The following is a 19,052-nucleotide window of genomic DNA, read 5'->3' as shown; positions in this document are numbered from 1 at the left end:
CAGTATTTCATAGAAGTATTTATTTTAATGGCTACATAATATTACAGTATGTGTGATCAGTTATTTAACAAACCCCCAATTTCCGGATAGGCAGATGGTCTCCAATATTTTGCTATTATAAATACCTCTGTTAAATATCACTGAAGCTAAATCTTTGCAAACACCCTTCATTATTTCCTTAAGAGAAATTCTTAGGTGTGCAACTGATAAGAAACAGATATGAACATCTTCAGAGGAAGCTGTTAAGTAGCGCCAACCTACCCTCCAGAAATATGATAATATTTTGTCTTCCTTTTTTTTTAAAATTTTCGCCGTGCTGCATGGCTTGGGGGATCTTAGCTAACCATACAGGGATTGAACCTGGGCCCACGGCAGTGGAAGTGCTGGGTCTTAACCACTGGACTGCCAGGGAATTCCGGATACCATTTTCTACTCCCACTCGTAAACCTAGGTGCACATTCGCAAACCCAGGTGTTATAACTTTGTTTTACTTGACATCAATTTGATTCCAAAAAGTGGAATCACTTTCCCTGACATCTTGTTGGAGGCCCAGCAGCTACTGGCTCCCTGCCTTCCGCATCTGCCCACTCTGGTCCACGTGCACCCACTTCTCAGATTAAACTCCCGAAGGTGGCTCTGTGCCCGTCACTCCACCCCGGGAAGTCTCTGCTACAAAACTGTCCCCGCTAACCTCTCCATCCTCCACCTCCACGAGGCAGCTTCCCTGGGGTTATTAGGTAGTCGTGACGGCTGAACGTGAAAATGTGTGCTATACACCTGGCAGTTCTTGTCCCTGAATGCCCTGCAGGTGCCTGGTTCTTCATTCACCGAATCAGGGCATCGTGCCTTTGCTCATGCTGGTCCCACCTTCTGGAATGCCTTCCACATGCATTTCCACCTGCTGAAACCCTAACCATATATCACTAAGTCTGCCTCACCGGCCTAATTCCTCAGAAATGCTCTCCCTGACCCCTCCTGTGGACTCCTCTCAACCCTAATAGACGTGATACCATCTTTTGCTAAAGTTCCATAAAAATGATGATCTCCTTCTATCTTACAAAGCTAATATGGCCTTTTTCTTACTTTTTCAACTGGACTGTATGTGTTGACAGCAGGATCTGTATTGGATTTGCCTTTGTATTATTTGTATTACCTGTGGTGTCCTGAGACAAAGGGGCATTATGTAGGGAGCTGAGATTTTTAACACAAGCTGGAGAAATTTACGGAAAATTGATTACCATATTATTTAGGTATACAATAAGTTGGACAGAGAAAAGACATGACAGATGGATCCTGCCACCATACATACAATTGCAAATGGCCAACCTCACATTTTCACGGGGCAGACAATTGATACAGTATAAGTGGTTACAGTCATTTACACACTATGAAAATGACAACAATCTGTCCAGGCATTTACTCTATGCTAGTCTCCATGCTGGTGCTTTAAGTGCCTTATCTTTTTTTTTTTTTTTTTTTTTTTTTTTTGCTGTACGTGGGCCTCTCACTGTTGTGGCCTCTCCCGTTGCGGAGCACAGCCTCCGGACGCGCAGGCTCAGCGGCCATGGCTCATGGGCCCAGCCGCTCCACGGCATGTGGGATCTTCCCGGACCGGGGCACGAACCCGTGTCCCCTGCATCGGCAGGCGGACTCTCAACCACTGCGCCAGCAGGGAAGCCCAAGTGCCTTATCTTGTTTAAGTTGTTCAACAACCCTAGAGGTTAGGTCCTATCACTTCCATCTTGCAAAAGACAAGACTGAGACTTAGTAAGATTAATTAGTCTGCCTGAAACAACAGAGCCCGTGAGTCACAGGACGGGACTCAAACGCACGCATGGGCCTCTCCTCCATTCTGCTGAGGCCTCCTTATCACCTGGATGGCCTGGCAGCTTGTTATGCCCCTCTGTGTAGCTAGAAGAGAAAGTGGGGAGAGGTGCAGCTGCAGTTAAAAGAACAGGCCTACCATATAGATCCTATGCCAGACAGTTAAAGCAAGACATGGACACAGGTACCTGAGCTTGGGGGCTGGCTGTCAGCAGGAAGAACTGGAACCCACAGCTGCACTGGCAGAGAAACCTGCGGCTAAGTGGGCACCTAGTGCCTGGGAAACAGGCCAAACAGACCTAGTGCCCTGCTTCGGGCAGCAAGAGTAATTTTTGATCCCGTCAGGTAGTGAAAGAGCTGCATATACACTGCTACACTGGGCTGTCTCTGACTCCGAGCCCAGGCAGGGCCGAGCCTGTGGTGAAATACCTATAGTGCCCACACGAGGCTGGTGCGGGGAAGGCCAGACAGCGGGATGAAAACTGCCTGTGATGAAGACAGACTCCACTGAAAAGATGCAAATAAATGCACTGGAATCACACAGAATTAGGTTATAATGTAAAGGCATGATTTGCAAAATATAGAAGTAAATTTGTAGGGTAAGTGGCACAGAACTTTCTAGAGCCGCATGCTAAGACACAAGAGGGGTTAGGTGATTCATGAGCTCAATTGCAAACTGTCAAAGGACATTTCTTGGAAATCACAGGTTATCAGTCATCAAAAATTGCCTATGAGGGACTTCCCTGGTGGTGCAGTGGTTAAGAATCCACCTGCCAATGCAGGGGACACGGGTTCGAGCCCTGGTCCAGGAAGACCCCACAGGCCGTGAAGCAACTAAGCCCATGTGCCACAACTACTGAGCCTGCGTGCCGCAACTACTGAAGCCCACGCACCTAGAGCCCATGCTCCGCAGCAAGAGAAGCCACCGCGATGAGAAGCCCACGCACCGCAACGAAGAGTAGCCCCCGCTCGCCGCAACTAGAGAAAGCCTGCATGCAGCAACGAAGACCCAACACAGCCAAAAATAAAAATAAATAAATTTTTAAAAAATTGCCTATGGGAGAGAAACGACTTTACTGGGAGTTCTTGTTTAAATGTGATTCTGAGTCAAGAAGTCTGGGTGGACCTGAGATTCTGCATTTCGAAGAAGCTCCAGGGCCCACCAACCACCGTGAGGCAGCTCACCACACAGGGAAAGAAATGCTGGGATCCCCATTCCATGGTCAGTTTCCAAGAAAGATTCACCCACAATGTCACTGATCTAATCTGCATCCAAGAGGAACAAAAGAGTCCCCCTGACACACTGACGAGGAACCCAACAGCAGATGCAGTGCTAAATCTTAAGCTGGATTTTAAAGAGGCAAATGGCTTAAACAAACCTTTTCTCTTGAGTTAATGACTGCTGTCAGGTCCTTCGATACCAGAGGCCCATCCAAGCTGTACCTTAAGTTAATATTTTGAAAGAAAATCTTTCCTTCATGGGGCCAGGCTGGTGGTGGAAGACGAAAGAAGTATTTCCAGGGTGCTTCTTTCTCGAGGTCTGTATATTCAATCACTCTACTGAAATCATCTGAAACACATATGACATCACATGAGTTAGGAAGGGAAGGTCTTGTTCATGGATGTTCAGAGATTGTAAATGAAGCATTCTGCTTTTTTATCTTTACATCCGCGTTTCTGTGGTTAAGAATATCTAAGGTCTTCGCAAACACAAAGGACAGAAGTAGGAGTTTGATGAAGGCTTTGATGATTTGCAAACTTGTTTATGGCCTTGTAACACTGTCCTTTACTTCCTTCAACATTATATTAAAATTAAAGAATTAGAGAAATGAATGCAAAGGTTTTATTGATCCACTTTTCACACCTGAATAAAAAGCAAAAGAATTTTGTTAAAGAAAAGAATACTTGTGGACGCCAATCAGTAATGTGTTGCTACAGAAGGGCCATCTGTTATAGATGAGCAGACTGGATGGTCATCAAACCTCATTTTAATAATTAATCACTTTCTACTCTATTAGAAGAAAGAAATGGAAAGATTTTTTATTGTTTCTCTCCCTTTAGGAGAAAAGATGCTAATATTCAAAAGAGACTATAATTTACATATTGACTAAGGCCTTTTAAACAACTTTAATTTGACACCTTTGATAGCTCATTCTGAGACGGGGCTTATCCTACCAGAAAAAAGGGACACCAGCAAATTCAGGTGTTTAACACATACAAGATCAAATGCTAAGATGGGGGACAGAGGAACCTATTAATTAAATAAACAAACCTCAAAATACTGAATTCTTCTTTTACCAAAAATGAGGTATTACCCCTTAAGAAACAAAAATAAACAAACCCCTAAGAAATTAGCTTATATTCTCTCCAGGGTTTCAGAACCTCCGTCTTACAGAGACATTTATTATATTTGAAGACAGCTTGTGATGAATATAAAACCTGCTGATACGGCACACATAAGACTGAGAAAAAGATACATATTTTTTATTTTACATTAACTTTAAATGGAGGAGGATATAAAAAAATCTTTTACCTATGACGTAAAAATAACAGTTTTACTATTTCACATAAGAATTGCTTTTATGCCATTTAATGGCAAGGAGACTTGAAAAAGCTAAGAACGGTAAGATAAGACAAACATCACCATATTCTCAACTCTGACGCTTTGCCAGACGCACCACTGGGTCATCCCCATGAGCGTGAGGGCGAGAGACAGTGCCAGGCCCACCTTACCAGCATCCAAAGCTAAATGAGGAAGAAGAAGGGGAATAAAGTAGTCTCATTCTCAACTCCTTGCTCAGCTCCTTCTTTCACTTTACCAAGAAGACCCCTTTACATATTTAAATCATTTCATGCAATGACAGTGTTACTCATACTTTTACTATCTGTTGATTGAGACCATAATACAGTGAAGAAAAACCCCACTATAAATTTAGAAAGAATGTTAGATGCGTTTATTAATCCCGACAGGATTGACATACATTTTACAGTATTATATAGGTGAGGAATAATGTCATTATTCAGACCTTCGTCATTACGGTTTCAAGGATCATTATGTAATTTCACTAAGTCCAATGTAGCTGCAGGTGAAACCACGAAAAACAAGGCAATGGGTTTTAAGAACCAGTGCTTTTAAATCTAAAATACTACTCTCATTGTTTCTTATTCAGTGTTGTTACTATGGAATAGTTAGGGATGGTGAGTTCATCTGGTACCCACACAGCAGCGAGGATACTGTTCTTTCCTACAGGGAATCTTTCTCACCTCAATACCCACAACTGAGATCCGAGTAGCCCTAAAGCTAAAACCTAAAGTGCAAAGCTGAACAAAAAGCTTAATGGTAAACTTGGTTCTCTCCTCCCAACTATAGGACGCTACCTGGAATGTTCAGAAGGCCAGCCTGCTACAGTTGCGAAGACCTCCACCCATGCAAAGAAAGAAAAAAAAAGATAAAAAGGTCTCATCGAGACACAAATGACTTCACATGGACCACACTGTGGAATCACATGCTATAAATGCTATAATACAATTTATTAGAACCAAACCGTGTATATTAGACAAGATGGCAAGAGTCATAATAAAGGACATGGAAAAATGGTCTCATTGGTACATTTCCTGCAGTGCTGGGCCTCAAAGTGAGGCTCATCCTCTCACATGTCAACTGTTCCCTTTTCTCCAGTAGCAGAGAGCGCATCTCACACTGTGTTTCCAGCACCTTCTGCACTTACCGCAGGCCCTGCGTAGCGTTTATTCTTAGGACCCAGTATCCAAACGACCATCAGCTAACGGGGTCTGCATGTGGCTTTCAAAATGCCACTTTATCTTCAAAATACAATAAAGGTTGGATAACTGAGCCAGGATTTTATAGACTTAGAGGGAATTCTGAAATTTCTACCTAGAAAAAACTTCACTGGCACAGAGAATAATACACATCAGGGGGGCGGCAAATCAGGAAATTATTTTCCTCAATCACATCTGCTGCCCTTCATGCTGTGAAAAGAGAGTCCGCAAACTACAGCCTGGAGGCCAAAAACAGCCCACCACCTGTTCTGAAAATAAAGTTTTATTGGACCACAGCCACGGCCATTCGCTGATGTATTATCTTTGTCTGTCTTCGTGCTAAAACAGGAAAGTTGAAAAGTTACAACAGAGACAGTATAGCAAACAAAGCCTAAAATATTACTCTCTGGCTCTTTGCAAAACAAAGTTTGCTGACTCCTGCCCTAAAGGGACAGAAAGCCACAGGTCACAGTGATGGAAGGACAATGCAAACCAGTGAGGGGAGAAAAGCAGGGGTGTGACAGGGGGAGAGGGGAGCTCAGAGGGGAGGCTGAGAGGAAGGGCTGGGGAGGCGCAGAGAGAGAGAGGTGTGGGCCGGCAAGCCCACCTGACAGGGACTCAAGCCTCAGAAGGCAGCACCTCCCATCCTTTGAAATCATGTCCAGAAACTTACAGACCTGAATGCAAATCCTGATGTGCGTCGAACACTTCCTGAAACTTCTGTTCAGCACTGTTTGCCCGGATGGTCCAGAGTCCCCGGAAAGAAAATGCTAAGTGGGAAAACACTAGGCTCCGTGCTGGCGAAGCAGAGACAGACAAACGACAGAGAAAGTTAGGGAGGCTGGATGCAAGGAAACCAACTGCCTCTCGTGCTCTGTGGTTGCACATCCTGCCAGAGGGCTTCCTGGTGGGCTGCCTGGGAGAAGAGGGATGATGCCCCTTCTGTAGAGGGTCCTCCACGTGAAACCTCCAACTCCTGCTCACACCAAGCTTCACTTTTATGACCTAGAAATGAAGATTCTCTCTGAACCTATCTTTGACCAAATTCAAATCACAGCTAGATTTAGATAAAGAAATTCTTTACTAGCTCATTCATCAAGGTCCTCCTCAAACATGCTTCCCTCCAAACTCTTCCCTGATATCCCTCCAGTTGGAAATTGTTCACTATTTTTTTGTGTGTGTGTGGTACACGGGCCTCTCACTGTGGTGGCCTGTCCCGTTGTGGAGCACAGGCTCCAGACGCGCAGGCTCAGCGGCCATGGCTCACGGGCCCAGCCGCTCCGCGGCATGTGGGATCTTCCCAGACCGGGGCGTGAACCCGCGTCCCCTGCATCGGCAGGCGGACTCTCAACCACTGCGCCGCCAGGGAAGCCCAAATTTTTAAAAAAACTTAATGAAGTATAGTTGATTTGCAATAATGTGGTAGTTTCAGGTATATAGCATAGTGATTCAGTTTTTTTCTGATTATTTTCCATTATAGGTTATTACAAGTTATTGCATAGAATTCCCTGTGCTATACAGTAAATCCTTGTTGCTCACCTACTTTATGTATAGTAATGTGTGTCTGTTAATCCCATACTCCTAATTTGTTCCTCCCTCCCTCCCTGCCCGCTTTGGTAACCGTAAGTTTGTTTTCTATGTCTCTGAGTCTATTTCTGTTTTGTATACATAGTCATTTGTATTATTTTTTAGATTCCACATATAAGTGATATCATATAGTATTTAGACTGCCCTTCTCTGACTTACTTTACTAAGAATAATATTCTCTAGGTCCAACCATTTTGCTGCAAATGGCAATATTTCATTCTTTTTCATGGCTGAGTAACGACTGTCCACTAATTTTTGAGTCAGCAGCATTTTTAAATTTAATTCTCCGTGACAGTGCTCACCACACTGAATTTTGATGAGCTATCTATGTGTTTTCTCCACCTCAGATTAGTAACTTAAGGGCTGGGATAAAATCGGCATATCCCCCAAACTGGAACAGTGCCAGGCACAGGACAGGGGTGAGATAAGAAGGCGAAGGGACAGTCTGCTGTCTCCCTGCATCCTGGGACTTTCCCTGAACCTGCATCAAGAGTCTCTTTGCAGGTCATGGAGCCTGGGTATCGCACTGCCCTTTTGCCCATAGGACCCGGGCAGCCAAGGCGTCTCTGAATGGTCTTGACTCCACTCCATGAACCTGATGGATGTTTTTATAACTGCCTGCTGGATACTTGAGGCTTCTGGAGGTCACCGTGCATGTGACACTCACATCACTCTTTTAGAATCTGACCGTGGCCTTAATGTCCGTTCTCTTTTGAGTGACTTCATGTGGGTCTGGGGCCTGGTATCACATTCATTTCCTGGCATCTTCTCTAAGAGCACACTGAACACAAGCACCAGGGTCTGGCTCCTGCACATCAGGGAACAGGTGGGCTTCAGGCTGCTGGGCAGGGAGGACCCTTACGATTTTCATTCCCCACCGTGAACTACGCTATAACCTGCTGTTGTCAGGGACAGACAGTGTGAGTCTGTGACCTTGGATATGGCTTCAGCATTCAGGCACTGCCAAATGAATGAAGCTGGCTAGAGAAAGGCAACCAAACTTCACCTTGGTTTTATGTACTGCTCCCTGACTGACCACTGCTATGCTCGCTTTTGCAAAAATATGCAAAAAAAGCCCCATTATAATGAGCTGCAGATTTGTCATTAAGATGACAGAAGTTAACCTAAGCTTCCAGTGGCAGCTAGGCAGTAGGATCTGAAAACCTCAGGACTTCAGTAGTTCTTCCGAGCACAAAAACGAAGCAGGTTTATGTCGTCTGGCCATAGCAATCAGGCGTCCATCTTTTTGCTAGTGGCTCTAGCAGTGGCCTTAAGACATACTATCATTTACTGTATAGAGAAAACAGCAGTGTTTTTATTTATGACACAGACCCACTATCTAGAGAGAAAACATAAACAGTTCTAATGAACTGACCGCCACATTTAGTTATCTGGGGGAGTGGAGGAGGGAGTATCCAGATTGAACTTACCGTCTAACACTCACAGCCTACTAGGGGTGCCGAAAACACAAACACTCCACAGGAGCTGTGCCCAAGTTTTCAAAACCCCCATAACAAACACTGAAAAATTCCTGTACTGATTCTTTAAAAAAGCCTCAGGAGGTGCCCTCCTCTCCACTTTCATATGGATGGGAGGCGGTCCTTGCCCCAGGCAAAAGTCTCTGTCGAGCATTCCTTCTGGTACAACTCCTCTTTGAATGTACCAGATCTGCTTTGCAGCAAGACTATTGAATGACTCCATTTCATGAGTGGCCTCAAATCATAAAACACCTGAAGCCTTGCGTACACAGAAGACTGGATGGAGCTCATCACTTCCTCTTCTGCTTCCCCAGGTCCTACCATCCTACCAAGTCACACAGGCAGAACAGCGCACACATCTGGACTCTACTGCTCCACAGTCCATTCAAACACCTCACAAAACCAGACCTCACGGGGCTTTAGCTGGTTCTCTTGATGACTGAACGTTTTTTCTACAGCTTTTATGAAACTGATGCCCACTATCCTTTACGTAAATACTTAGGATAAATGCCTCTTAAGAATTCATTACTTTAGGGGCTTCCCTGGTGGTGCAGTGGTGGGGAATCTGCCTGCTAATGCAGAGGACACGGGTTCGAGCCCTGGTCTGGGAGGATCCCACATGCCGCGGAGCAACTGGGCCCGTGAGCCACAACTACTGAGCCTGCGCGTCTGGAGCCTGTGCTCCGCAACAAGAGAGGCCGCGATAGTGAGAGTCCCGCGCACCATGATGAAGAGTGGCCCCCGCTCGCCACAACTAGAGAAAAGCCCTCACACAGAAACAAAGACCTAACACAGCAAAAATTAATTAATTAATAAACTCCTACCCCCAACATCTTCTTTAAAAAAAAAAAAAGAATAATTCATGGGCTTCCCTGGTGGCGCAGTGGTTGAGAGTCTGCCTGCCGATGCAGGGGATGCGGGTTCGTGCCCCGGTCTGGGAAGATCCCACATGCCATGGAGCGGTTGAGCCTGTGAGCCATGGCCGCTGAGCCTGCACGTCCGGAGCCTGTGCTCCGCAACGGGAGAGGCCACAACAGTGAGAGGCCCGCGTACCGCAAAAAAAAAAAAAAAAAAAAAAAAAAAAAAAAAAAGAATAATTCATTACTTTAAAAAAACACACAAATACCACAACAAAAAAACTCCTTTGTCTCGATGAATTTAGATGTTTTTCCACTTAGTAGATGCGAAGAACCTTGGGATCAATATGCTTCTCTTCTTGGCTTGGTTTCTAGAAAGTTAAGTGGGTGTTAATTTGCAATAACTACCCATGGTTGGGATTTCTGATGTAAACATCTTCCTTCCTTCCTTTTTGGCTATTGTCCTTATACCTTTTTAAAAAATATATAACAATTCTACTTATAATTTTTTGTTTCAATATTAATGAAATATGTTTGTGCATTAATAGCGAGATAAGCTCTGAATTATTTCATCCTCTCTGATTACCTGCAGAATAGAATAATTTATCATAAAATGTGTTTCTCATTATTCTAAAACTAGGAAGTTGAATGGAGTAATAAACTACATGCGTACGGAACGGATTCCCCCTCCTGTGTCCTTCTCAGGGGATTATTTTCAGCAGCCATTTATATGAACAGCTTTGGGGAAGGGGGACCACAAACAGGGTGGTACCACACCAAATACTGGTGATGATAAATGCAAACCTTTTCAAAGCATTTAACAAGTGCAACTTAATTGCCATCTTTGAACATGAGAAAGAATGTATTTTTCAAATATATTACTTCTGACATATGTTTCCTGATGTCTCCTTTCCTTTTCCTAATCTTTTCCTTTCCTTGTCACTTCTAGTAACTTTTGGAGAAGAAAAATCCCGTTTCCCTTCTTCATTAGTTCCAGCATGATGAAATATTGTATTTTTAAGAAAAGTATTTATGGAGTAGATGCTCTGTGTGAGGAAGCATGTCATGAACAAGACAGAAACAGTCCCCTGTCCTCACGGCGCTCACATTCGTCCTCCTTGTGCTAAAACGCAAAGCTGCAGCTGACCCGCCACCAGCTCCATTCGCCTTAAGGGCCACATGGACTCACAGTGGCCATAATATCCAATTACCTAATGTTAACAGAGTCTGCAGAATTTCAGGGGTCTGGTCCATTACAGCGTAAATGGAAGCCAGCCTGAGTTGCCATCCCAACCTGAGAGCCCCGGGGAACTCACCTGCACATTCCAGGCGTTTGACATCTCCTGACGTCTCTAAGAAGTATTGCCGAAGAACAAAGAAAATGATGCCAAGGGGAACCAGGAGTGTCACAGTCCAAGGAATCACAGCCACCATCACGCCTGCCACACCAATCACAAGGAGAAATGTCTAAAATAGCAGAAAGAGATACAGAGGCCTCCTTGTCAAGGATTCTTTTCAAAGATAAACTTGGCTGTTTTGTTAGGACTGCATTCCTTTCCTTGAAAGACTTGTTGGAATGGTAGGGAATGCTTTCCCATCCAAAGAAATAAAATTACAGGTGGTCCTCGTATTTATTTATTGCGTGTGTCAAACACTATAAGAACTTTCTAGGTATTAGCTCTTGGGAACGCTCAGTAGCCCTGTGAGGCAGGCATTACTATTTTTCACAGATGAGAATATTCAAGACTAGAGTAGGACTTGAATCCCAAACTATCATGAGTCAGTAGGTGCTACCAGAGAGATGAACAAGCAGGTACCGCAGATGAGGAATTCAGAAGCTTCGTCTATACATGTAGGGGTAAAGGAGTGGTTAATTACAAATTCAGTGTCCAGAAAAGTAGGAAAAAATTCAAATGTTGACCTTTGGAAGCAGGAATTCCTCTTTCTTTCTTGGTTTTCTAACCATAGTTAGTATTTACTGAGTGCTGAATGTGTACCGGGCTGTACATTTAATACTTCACGTGTATTTACTTAGTTGATTCTCACAATAGCTCTATCGAGTAATAGTATTATCTCACCTTACAGATGGAGACGCTGAGGCACAGGGAGAGGAAAAGCAACTTGATCAAGATGGCAAAACACAAGTCATGGAGCTGGAGAGCCCAGGTTACAGCCATTATGACATATTTAAGCTTGCTCCCAACTTTCTATCATTATGCAAAGTATTGAAAATGTCCATTTCAAAGGCTAATGATTATAACAACAGCAGATGCCATTTACCAGGTGTTTACTCTATGCAAGGCACTGTGCTAAGAGTTCCATGAACATTCACTTAATCATCATCTCATCCCATGAGGTGATTTTATCTCAGGAAATGATCTTGGCTTAAAAAGACAGCAGACAGAATAGAAACCCAGGGCACTGAAGGATGCTGATTTAAACATCCATCTTTCTCGGGAGAAGTATGATATCATGGCGTACAGCTTCAGGCGACAGGAACGCAATCAGCACTTAGCATCTGCCTGCTGTGAAAGCGGGGCAGGGTTGGGGGGACGTGGAGATTCACATAGCCTCAGCCAAGGCCTCTGAATTTTACAGTCTCAGATGGATACAAATCCATGGTGATCTGTACAGGTCACAGAGTGCTGGGGAAACACAGCGAAGAACGTGTGAACACTTTTTTGAGGATTCTAAGAGACTGACAGCTGAATTTCACAGGCTGGTTTAACAGAAAGAGTGGCATGAATAATTTGCAGGTAGTAATCACATTTGATGGAAATTTTGACCCGAAAGGAGCTGGGCTGGGAAGGTTGAGATGCGTGTGCGAGTTAACACCAGTTGTTCTGTGTCCTCTCAGCGCCAGCACCTGTATCCTGTGCTCTCCAGTGCAGGGCCCTCCCCGCCTTGTCACCCAGGGCAAGCTGGCCCCAGCGCATCTCTGAGGGACGGGTTAGCGGAGTAATGCCTGTATCACAGAGATGCAGGTTATTGTTTCACAGCTCTTCCAAATCAGTTTTCTCAGGGGATCCTCACAACCATCTTGTGAATAAGAAAAGTAAGAACTGTCCTTTCCATTTACAGATAAGAAACATGAAGCTGGGAGGTAAGTAGTTGTCCTAAGTTTTCCCGGAAAGTTAGTACGTTCCTTAGAGAAAGCCAGGAACTGTTCATACTCAGGAAATCCCAGAGCCACAGCTGCAGGCAGGAGGGGCCTGGAAGGAGGAGGAAGCTTCCAGAACTGTGACTTTATGACCAGGAGCCCTTGTGAACCAAACTGCATGATCTGGATGTAGACCCATGTGCTTTTCCTGTTTCTCCCAGTCTCTGCCGTGGTATCAGTATAAAACTCAGAGTGAAGACGAATGGAATTCTGAAGGAACAATTCCAATCATAAGTGGAGAAAAATAGGGCTGTCTGACCTCTCTCCTGTTATACCTACAGCTGAACAATTTCTTACAGCCACCAGATTAACTAATGCATCCCACTCTGCTACACCCTTCGTGCTCACGGGGAGGGTCCTTCCAGCTCCTTCTATGTCTAGCCTTAAGTAAAGTCACTTGGCTTGCCATTGTTGGTTGTCAGGAAAACAACCTGCTGAAATGTCAATTAGGAAAAAAATCCAAATCACAGTTTTTTAGCAGATTCACATCATTTGACTGGACAACATTCACCAGTTTCAATAATCTGGCTCTCCCCAGGTGAGGGTCTTTTATGACTAACCCAGCCCAGCAGATTACCTGGAAAGCAGAGGTAAGATCAAAACAAAGGGCTCGGGGCTTCCCTGGTGGCGCAGTGGTTGGGAGTCCGCCTGCCGATGCAGGGGACATGGGTTCATGCCCCGGTCTGGGAAGATCCCACATGCCGTGGAGCAGCTGGGCCCGTGAGCCATGGCCGCTGAGCCTGCGCGTCCGAAGGCTGTGCTCCGCAACAGGAGAGGCTGCAGCGGTGAGAGGCCTGCGTACCGCAAAAAAAAAAAAGTGCTCACCTATAGAACACACTAACGTGTCGATTTAAGAATTATTCTTTAAATAAGAAAAAAGAAAATTTCATAAGAAAGATGAGGTCTAAGCCCAGAAAGCAAAATGACTTAAAAAAAAAAAAAAAACCCTATCTAATTTTAATAAATACATAAACACCAAGGACACAAAATGAGGCTGAGTAGTTTAAATGTGTAACACCTGTATTTGGATGGTGGTTACAAACATTAAAATTTCACCAGAAAGTCTCGACCTATAGAATTAACACTGTATTATAATATTGCAGATTTTAACACATTCCTTTCACAAGCACAGTTTGAAATACAAGGCCCCATTTGCCTCCTTGGCATTTAACTTCCAAATTGCTTACAGACCTGTAGCAATTCCTAGGTATCTACCCACATGTTACTTTAAACTTAATTCCAAGGGATTCTGTTCCTGACAGTCTCTGTGAAGCTTACATCAAAGAACATGCTTTCTATAAACATCAGTAACAATGTATTCTTCCTATTTAATGCAAATAAATATGCCATTCATACTTTGGGCTCACTCTCTATTATTTAATTCTCTCTCGCTCACTCTGATATCTATTTTAGGCACGATGTGAAATATATATTTAATCATAAAACCACTTAATCAGTAGACATTACTTTTATTATTTGTTTACAGTATTAAAAAATAAAACCAGGATCATTAAGATTGCTAACACCTCAAAAGAATTTCAAAGCTTTTCATTCTACGGTCAGACTCTTAAGAATTCTGTTTCAAGCTGTGGTAAGTACAAATCAGCCAGATTTCCTTAAACTATCACTGATTTTGCAAAAGATATAACTTAAGTGCAATAAACTTTTGGCAAGAAAACAAGGCAAGATTTCCTTGAGATTTAGAGAGGGAAAAAGATGACAACTAGTTTTTGATCAGTAAGCTGTTTACTGATGCGAGTGTAGGAGAGACTCTTCAACCTATTCATTCTGAAAACATATGAGATTAAAAAATAACCTTTCAATGAAGTGGCTATCACATAGATTGTGCTGCTGGCTAACACAAGGTTCTTGTGGAGACAGTAAAATCCTGAACAAACTACACAAAACTCTGAAAGAATTAAGAAGTAAAATGTAACTCCTGGGCTTCCCTGGTGGCGCAGTGGTTGGGAGTCCGCCTGCCAATGCAGGGGACACGGGTTCGTGCCCCGGTCCAGGAAGATCCCACACGCCGCGGAGCGGCTGGGCCCATGAGCCATGGGCACTGAGCCTGCGTGTCCGGAGCCTGTGCTCCACAACGGGAGAGGCCACAACAGTGAGAGGCCCACGTACCGCAAAAAAAAAAAAAAAAAAAAAAAAAAAAAGTGTAACTCCTATCCTACAGTACTCATTACCCTTCAATTACAGTATAAATAGAAGCAAAAGGAAAAACATGGAAGGCTTCTAAATGTAAGCTCCTAAACTTAATGCCAACCTAGGGTTAGTGTTGAGTCTGCATGTAAGCTGATAGAGTACCCTGCACCTCCCAGGAGGTTCAGAGATCAGCTCTGGTTCCCAGATCCCTCGTTTCTCACCTCTGTTTCCTTTGACCTCACCCACCTCGGTTAATTCCGTTCAATCAGAACACTGGGGTGTCATATCTGTATGATGAGATGTACACAAACCCTAAGTCTAAGCTTTTCTAAACTTGTCTTTTCCTTGGGATACACTAATCACACGTTCATCCCTCATTTGGCTGCCTTGGATCTTTTCACAACCACACCAGCTCTGGGACCTGTGTATCCTTCAATTAGCTCCCAATTGAGAGTCGCAGCTAACTCCACTGAAGAGTGAATGGTGGTGTCTGGTTTACAGTTTGTTAATCAACACAACAGAAAGCACTGGGGAAACACTGCACTTCTTCCCTTGTGTTCAGCATATCTCATTGATCAATAGTTTCCTTTCTACCTTTTGTCAGGGTTCATGCTTATTACAAAATTCAAGACTGAAGTCCATTTATTTGCTGCTTTTAAAAGGCACACCTTAAAAATAATAGCACATGAAGGTGGAGATGAAACGTTGAAAAAGGTACCCCATAAAAACACTAGCCAAAAGAAAGCTGGAGTATCTGTCTACACCACTATGAACATGAAGTTAGGAAGGATTCCTAGAAATAAGGAAAACGTTTCGTAAGAATAAAGGGTCGATTTATCCAGAAGGTATTTTTTAAAATCCAAATTTATATCATCCTTTAATACCATAGTTTCAAAATATATAAAGGAAAATCTGACAGAACTCAGGAGAAATAGGCAATTCCGTACTCACAGTGGGAGAATTAAACTCACCTCAATAATTGATAAAACAAGCAGATAAACATCAAGAGGGATATAGAAGGTTTTGAAAACATGATTAACAAACTTGACCTAATTAAGAAATATACAGTACTGCAGTAAATAACAACTACATAATACGTTCTTTTCAGTTACATGTATGCTATACTAAAGCAAGAATCAACAAACTTCAAGGGACAGAAACTGTACACAACATATTCTAACCTACATGGATTTAAGTAGAAATCGGTGACAAAAAGGTAACTAGAAAATTAATAAATGTTTGGAAGCTCACTAATACACTTGAAAATATCACCTAGTTCAAAAATTGTAATAAAATTAGAAAGTATTTTGGCAAAAGAAAATGAAAATCTACTAATATTAAAATTTGAAAGCTGCAAACTAAAGCTGTGCTTAGAGGTAAATTTACAGGTTAAACATTTTTTTAAAGGCTACAGAGAATACATGGGAAATCTCTATATCGTCCTCGTAATTTTGTTGTGAACTGCAAAAATGCCCTAACAAAAAAATAAAGTCTTACAAAAAGAAAAAGCTAAAAGTCAAGAATTTAAAATATATCTTATAATTTAAAAAGAAAACCCAGCATATTAAACTAAAGTATGTAGAAGAATGGAAATAAGAAAAAAGTAGACATGAATGTAATAGAAAACTAACTTCTAAGCAGAAAAATCAACAAATACAAAGCTTGGTTCTTTGAAAGCACTATGAAATGTAAGGAAAAATACAAAACAAAAACAAAAATGGGAAATTTACCATTAATTTGAATTAAAAGAGGATAGCACAAGAGATACCATGGGTATTATAAAGAGAATATAATAAACATTGTGCTGATAAATTTTTAAATTTTAATGCAAAGGACAAATGTCTTGAAAAATGACATACAAAGACTGACATAAGACACAGAAAATCTGAATAATTCCATATTGAATTAAGAATTTGAATCCAGGGGAATTCCCTGGTGGTTCAGTGGTTAGGACTTGGCGCTCTCACTGCCAGGGTGCCGGGGTGCCAGGTTCAATCCCTGGTTGGGGAACTAAGAGCCTGCAAGTTGCACAGCGTGGCTTCCCAAAAAAAAAAGAATTTGTATCCACAGAAAAGACTTTAGGCCAAGAGGGCTACACAAATAAATTGTACAAAAGAAGTTTTACCAAACTCTTCCAGGAAATTTGAGTACAGCACTATGATGTAAAAACCAGACAAAGACATTAAAAGAAAGAAAAATTATAAACCAAACTGTCTTAGGAACATGAAACAACATACCAATAAACTAAATCTAACAATATAAAAATGATAATACTCCACAATCAGACTTGGCTAGGCAAGTCCAAAGTTCACATGGCTGGCAGTTACAAAGGATACGCTGGAACTCCTGTGCAGGAGCTGAGGCTATTACCCACAGGCAGAATTTCTTTTTCTTCAGGGAAGGCTTAGCTCCTAAGCCCTTCCAACTGACTGAACTGTGCCCACCCAGACTATCCAGGATAATCGTTCTTACTTAAAATCAACTGATGATGGACTTTAATCACATCTACAAAATACCTACACAACACCTAGATTACCTTTTGATTGAATAACTGGAGAATGTAGTCTGGTCAAGTTGACACATAAAACTGACCACCACAAAATGGAAATTTTGAGGCCTGCATAATTCTGATACCAAAAGCTGACAAAAGAGTTCAAGAAAAGCAAATTACAGGCCAATATTCTCATGAACAACAGAAACAAAAATTCTTGCCAAACGTTAACAAATTACATACAATAATACATTAAAAAAAAGATACTATATCATGACCAAGTGGAGTTTATTCCAGGAATGTAAGGTTAACCTTCAAATACCAATCACTATAATTCACATTAAAAGAATAAAGGTGAATAATCATATGATTATCTGAAGAGATGTAGAAAAAATATTTGTCCAAATTCAACACCTATTCTTTTTTTTTTTTTTGCGGTACGCAGGCCTCTCACTGTTGTGGCCTCTCCCGTTGCGGAGCACAGGCTCCGGATGCGCAGGCCCAGTGGCCATGGCTCACGGGCCCAGCCGCTTCGCGGCATGTGGGATCCTCCCGGACCGGGGCACGAACCCGTGTCCCCTGCACCGGCGGGCGGACTCTCAACCACTGCGTCACCAGAAAAGCCCTCAACACCTATTCTTGATTTAAAGAAAAAAAAAAAAAAAGTAAAACTCTTGGCAATTGAGGAATTAAAGGAAAAGTTTTCAATCTGATAACAGATATCTACCTAAAAAATCACAGTTCAGATCATTCATAATGAAAAAATATTGAAAGATTTTGCCCTAAGAGTACAAGAATGTCTTATCACTTCTATTCCATGCTGTACTGGAAACTCTAGCCACAACAATAAGTCTAGAAAGGAAAATAAATATTGGAAATGGAGAAGTAAAACTGTCATTATTTACAGCTGACATGACTGCTTATGTACAAAACCCTACAGAATTTTTAGAAGCACCACCACCAACTCCAGGAAATGCAAAATGAATTCACAAATAAATCAACTGTATTTCTATAAACTAGCAACAAGCAGTTGAAAATGGTATTAAAAACAATACAATAATGTCATGAAAAAAAATCAAATATTCAGGAATAAGTTAAACCAAAGAAGTGTAAGATGTCTATACTACAAATTACAAAACATTCCTAAAATTAAAGAAAACCTAAATAAGTGGAGAGGTACCATATTCATAATTGCAGATTCAACATTGTTAAGACTTAGACTCCTCAAATCAATCTATAGATAAAAGAAAATATTAATAAAAATTCCAGCAGGATAAAACAACTTGAAAAGGCTTCTAAAATTTACACAGAAAAGAATCTAGAATGATCAAAACAAGCTTGACAAAGAAGTACAAAATTAGAAGACTTAAACTACTGGATTTCAAGTCTTACTAAAATGTATAATAACCAAGACTGTAGTATTGGTATAAGGATAGACAAACAGGTCGAAACTACTAGATTTCAAGTCTTACTAAAATGTATAATAACCAAGACTGCAGTATCGGTATAAGGATAGATAAGCAGGTCGGTGGAACAAAATAAAGTATACAGACACAGACGTCCTCAAATACAGTCAAATGGTTTTTAACCAAGGTGCCAATTCAGTGCATAAAAGTGTTTTTAACAAATGTGGCTAGAATAACCGGAAAAAAATAAACCTCAACCATGTACTACTCTTCCATACACAAAAAATAACACAAGATGCATCGATTTCTAAAAAGATA

General features: G+C 42.0%; 1 protein-coding gene across 1 annotated transcript in view; it reads right to left on the bottom strand.

Annotated features, from left to right (window-relative positions):
- LOC136137558 (ATP-binding cassette sub-family C member 4-like) overlaps positions 1–19,052 on the bottom strand; it is a 127,079-nt gene that overhangs the window by 51,364 nt on the left and 56,663 nt on the right. The window contains 4 exon segments of the mRNA XM_065895937.1: positions 3,204–3,384; positions 4,464–4,569; positions 6,282–6,401; positions 10,843–10,993. Coding sequence (XP_065752009.1) covers positions 3,204–3,384; positions 4,464–4,569; positions 6,282–6,401; positions 10,843–10,993 — 558 coding nt within the window.

This window comes from Phocoena phocoena, chromosome 18, assembly GCF_963924675.1.
Source record: "Phocoena phocoena chromosome 18, mPhoPho1.1, whole genome shotgun sequence".
NCBI classification, from domain to species: Eukaryota; Metazoa; Chordata; class Mammalia; order Artiodactyla; family Phocoenidae; genus Phocoena; species Phocoena phocoena.
Note: the sequence above shows the minus strand (reverse complement) of the source record. Positions and strands in the feature narration are given on the sequence as shown.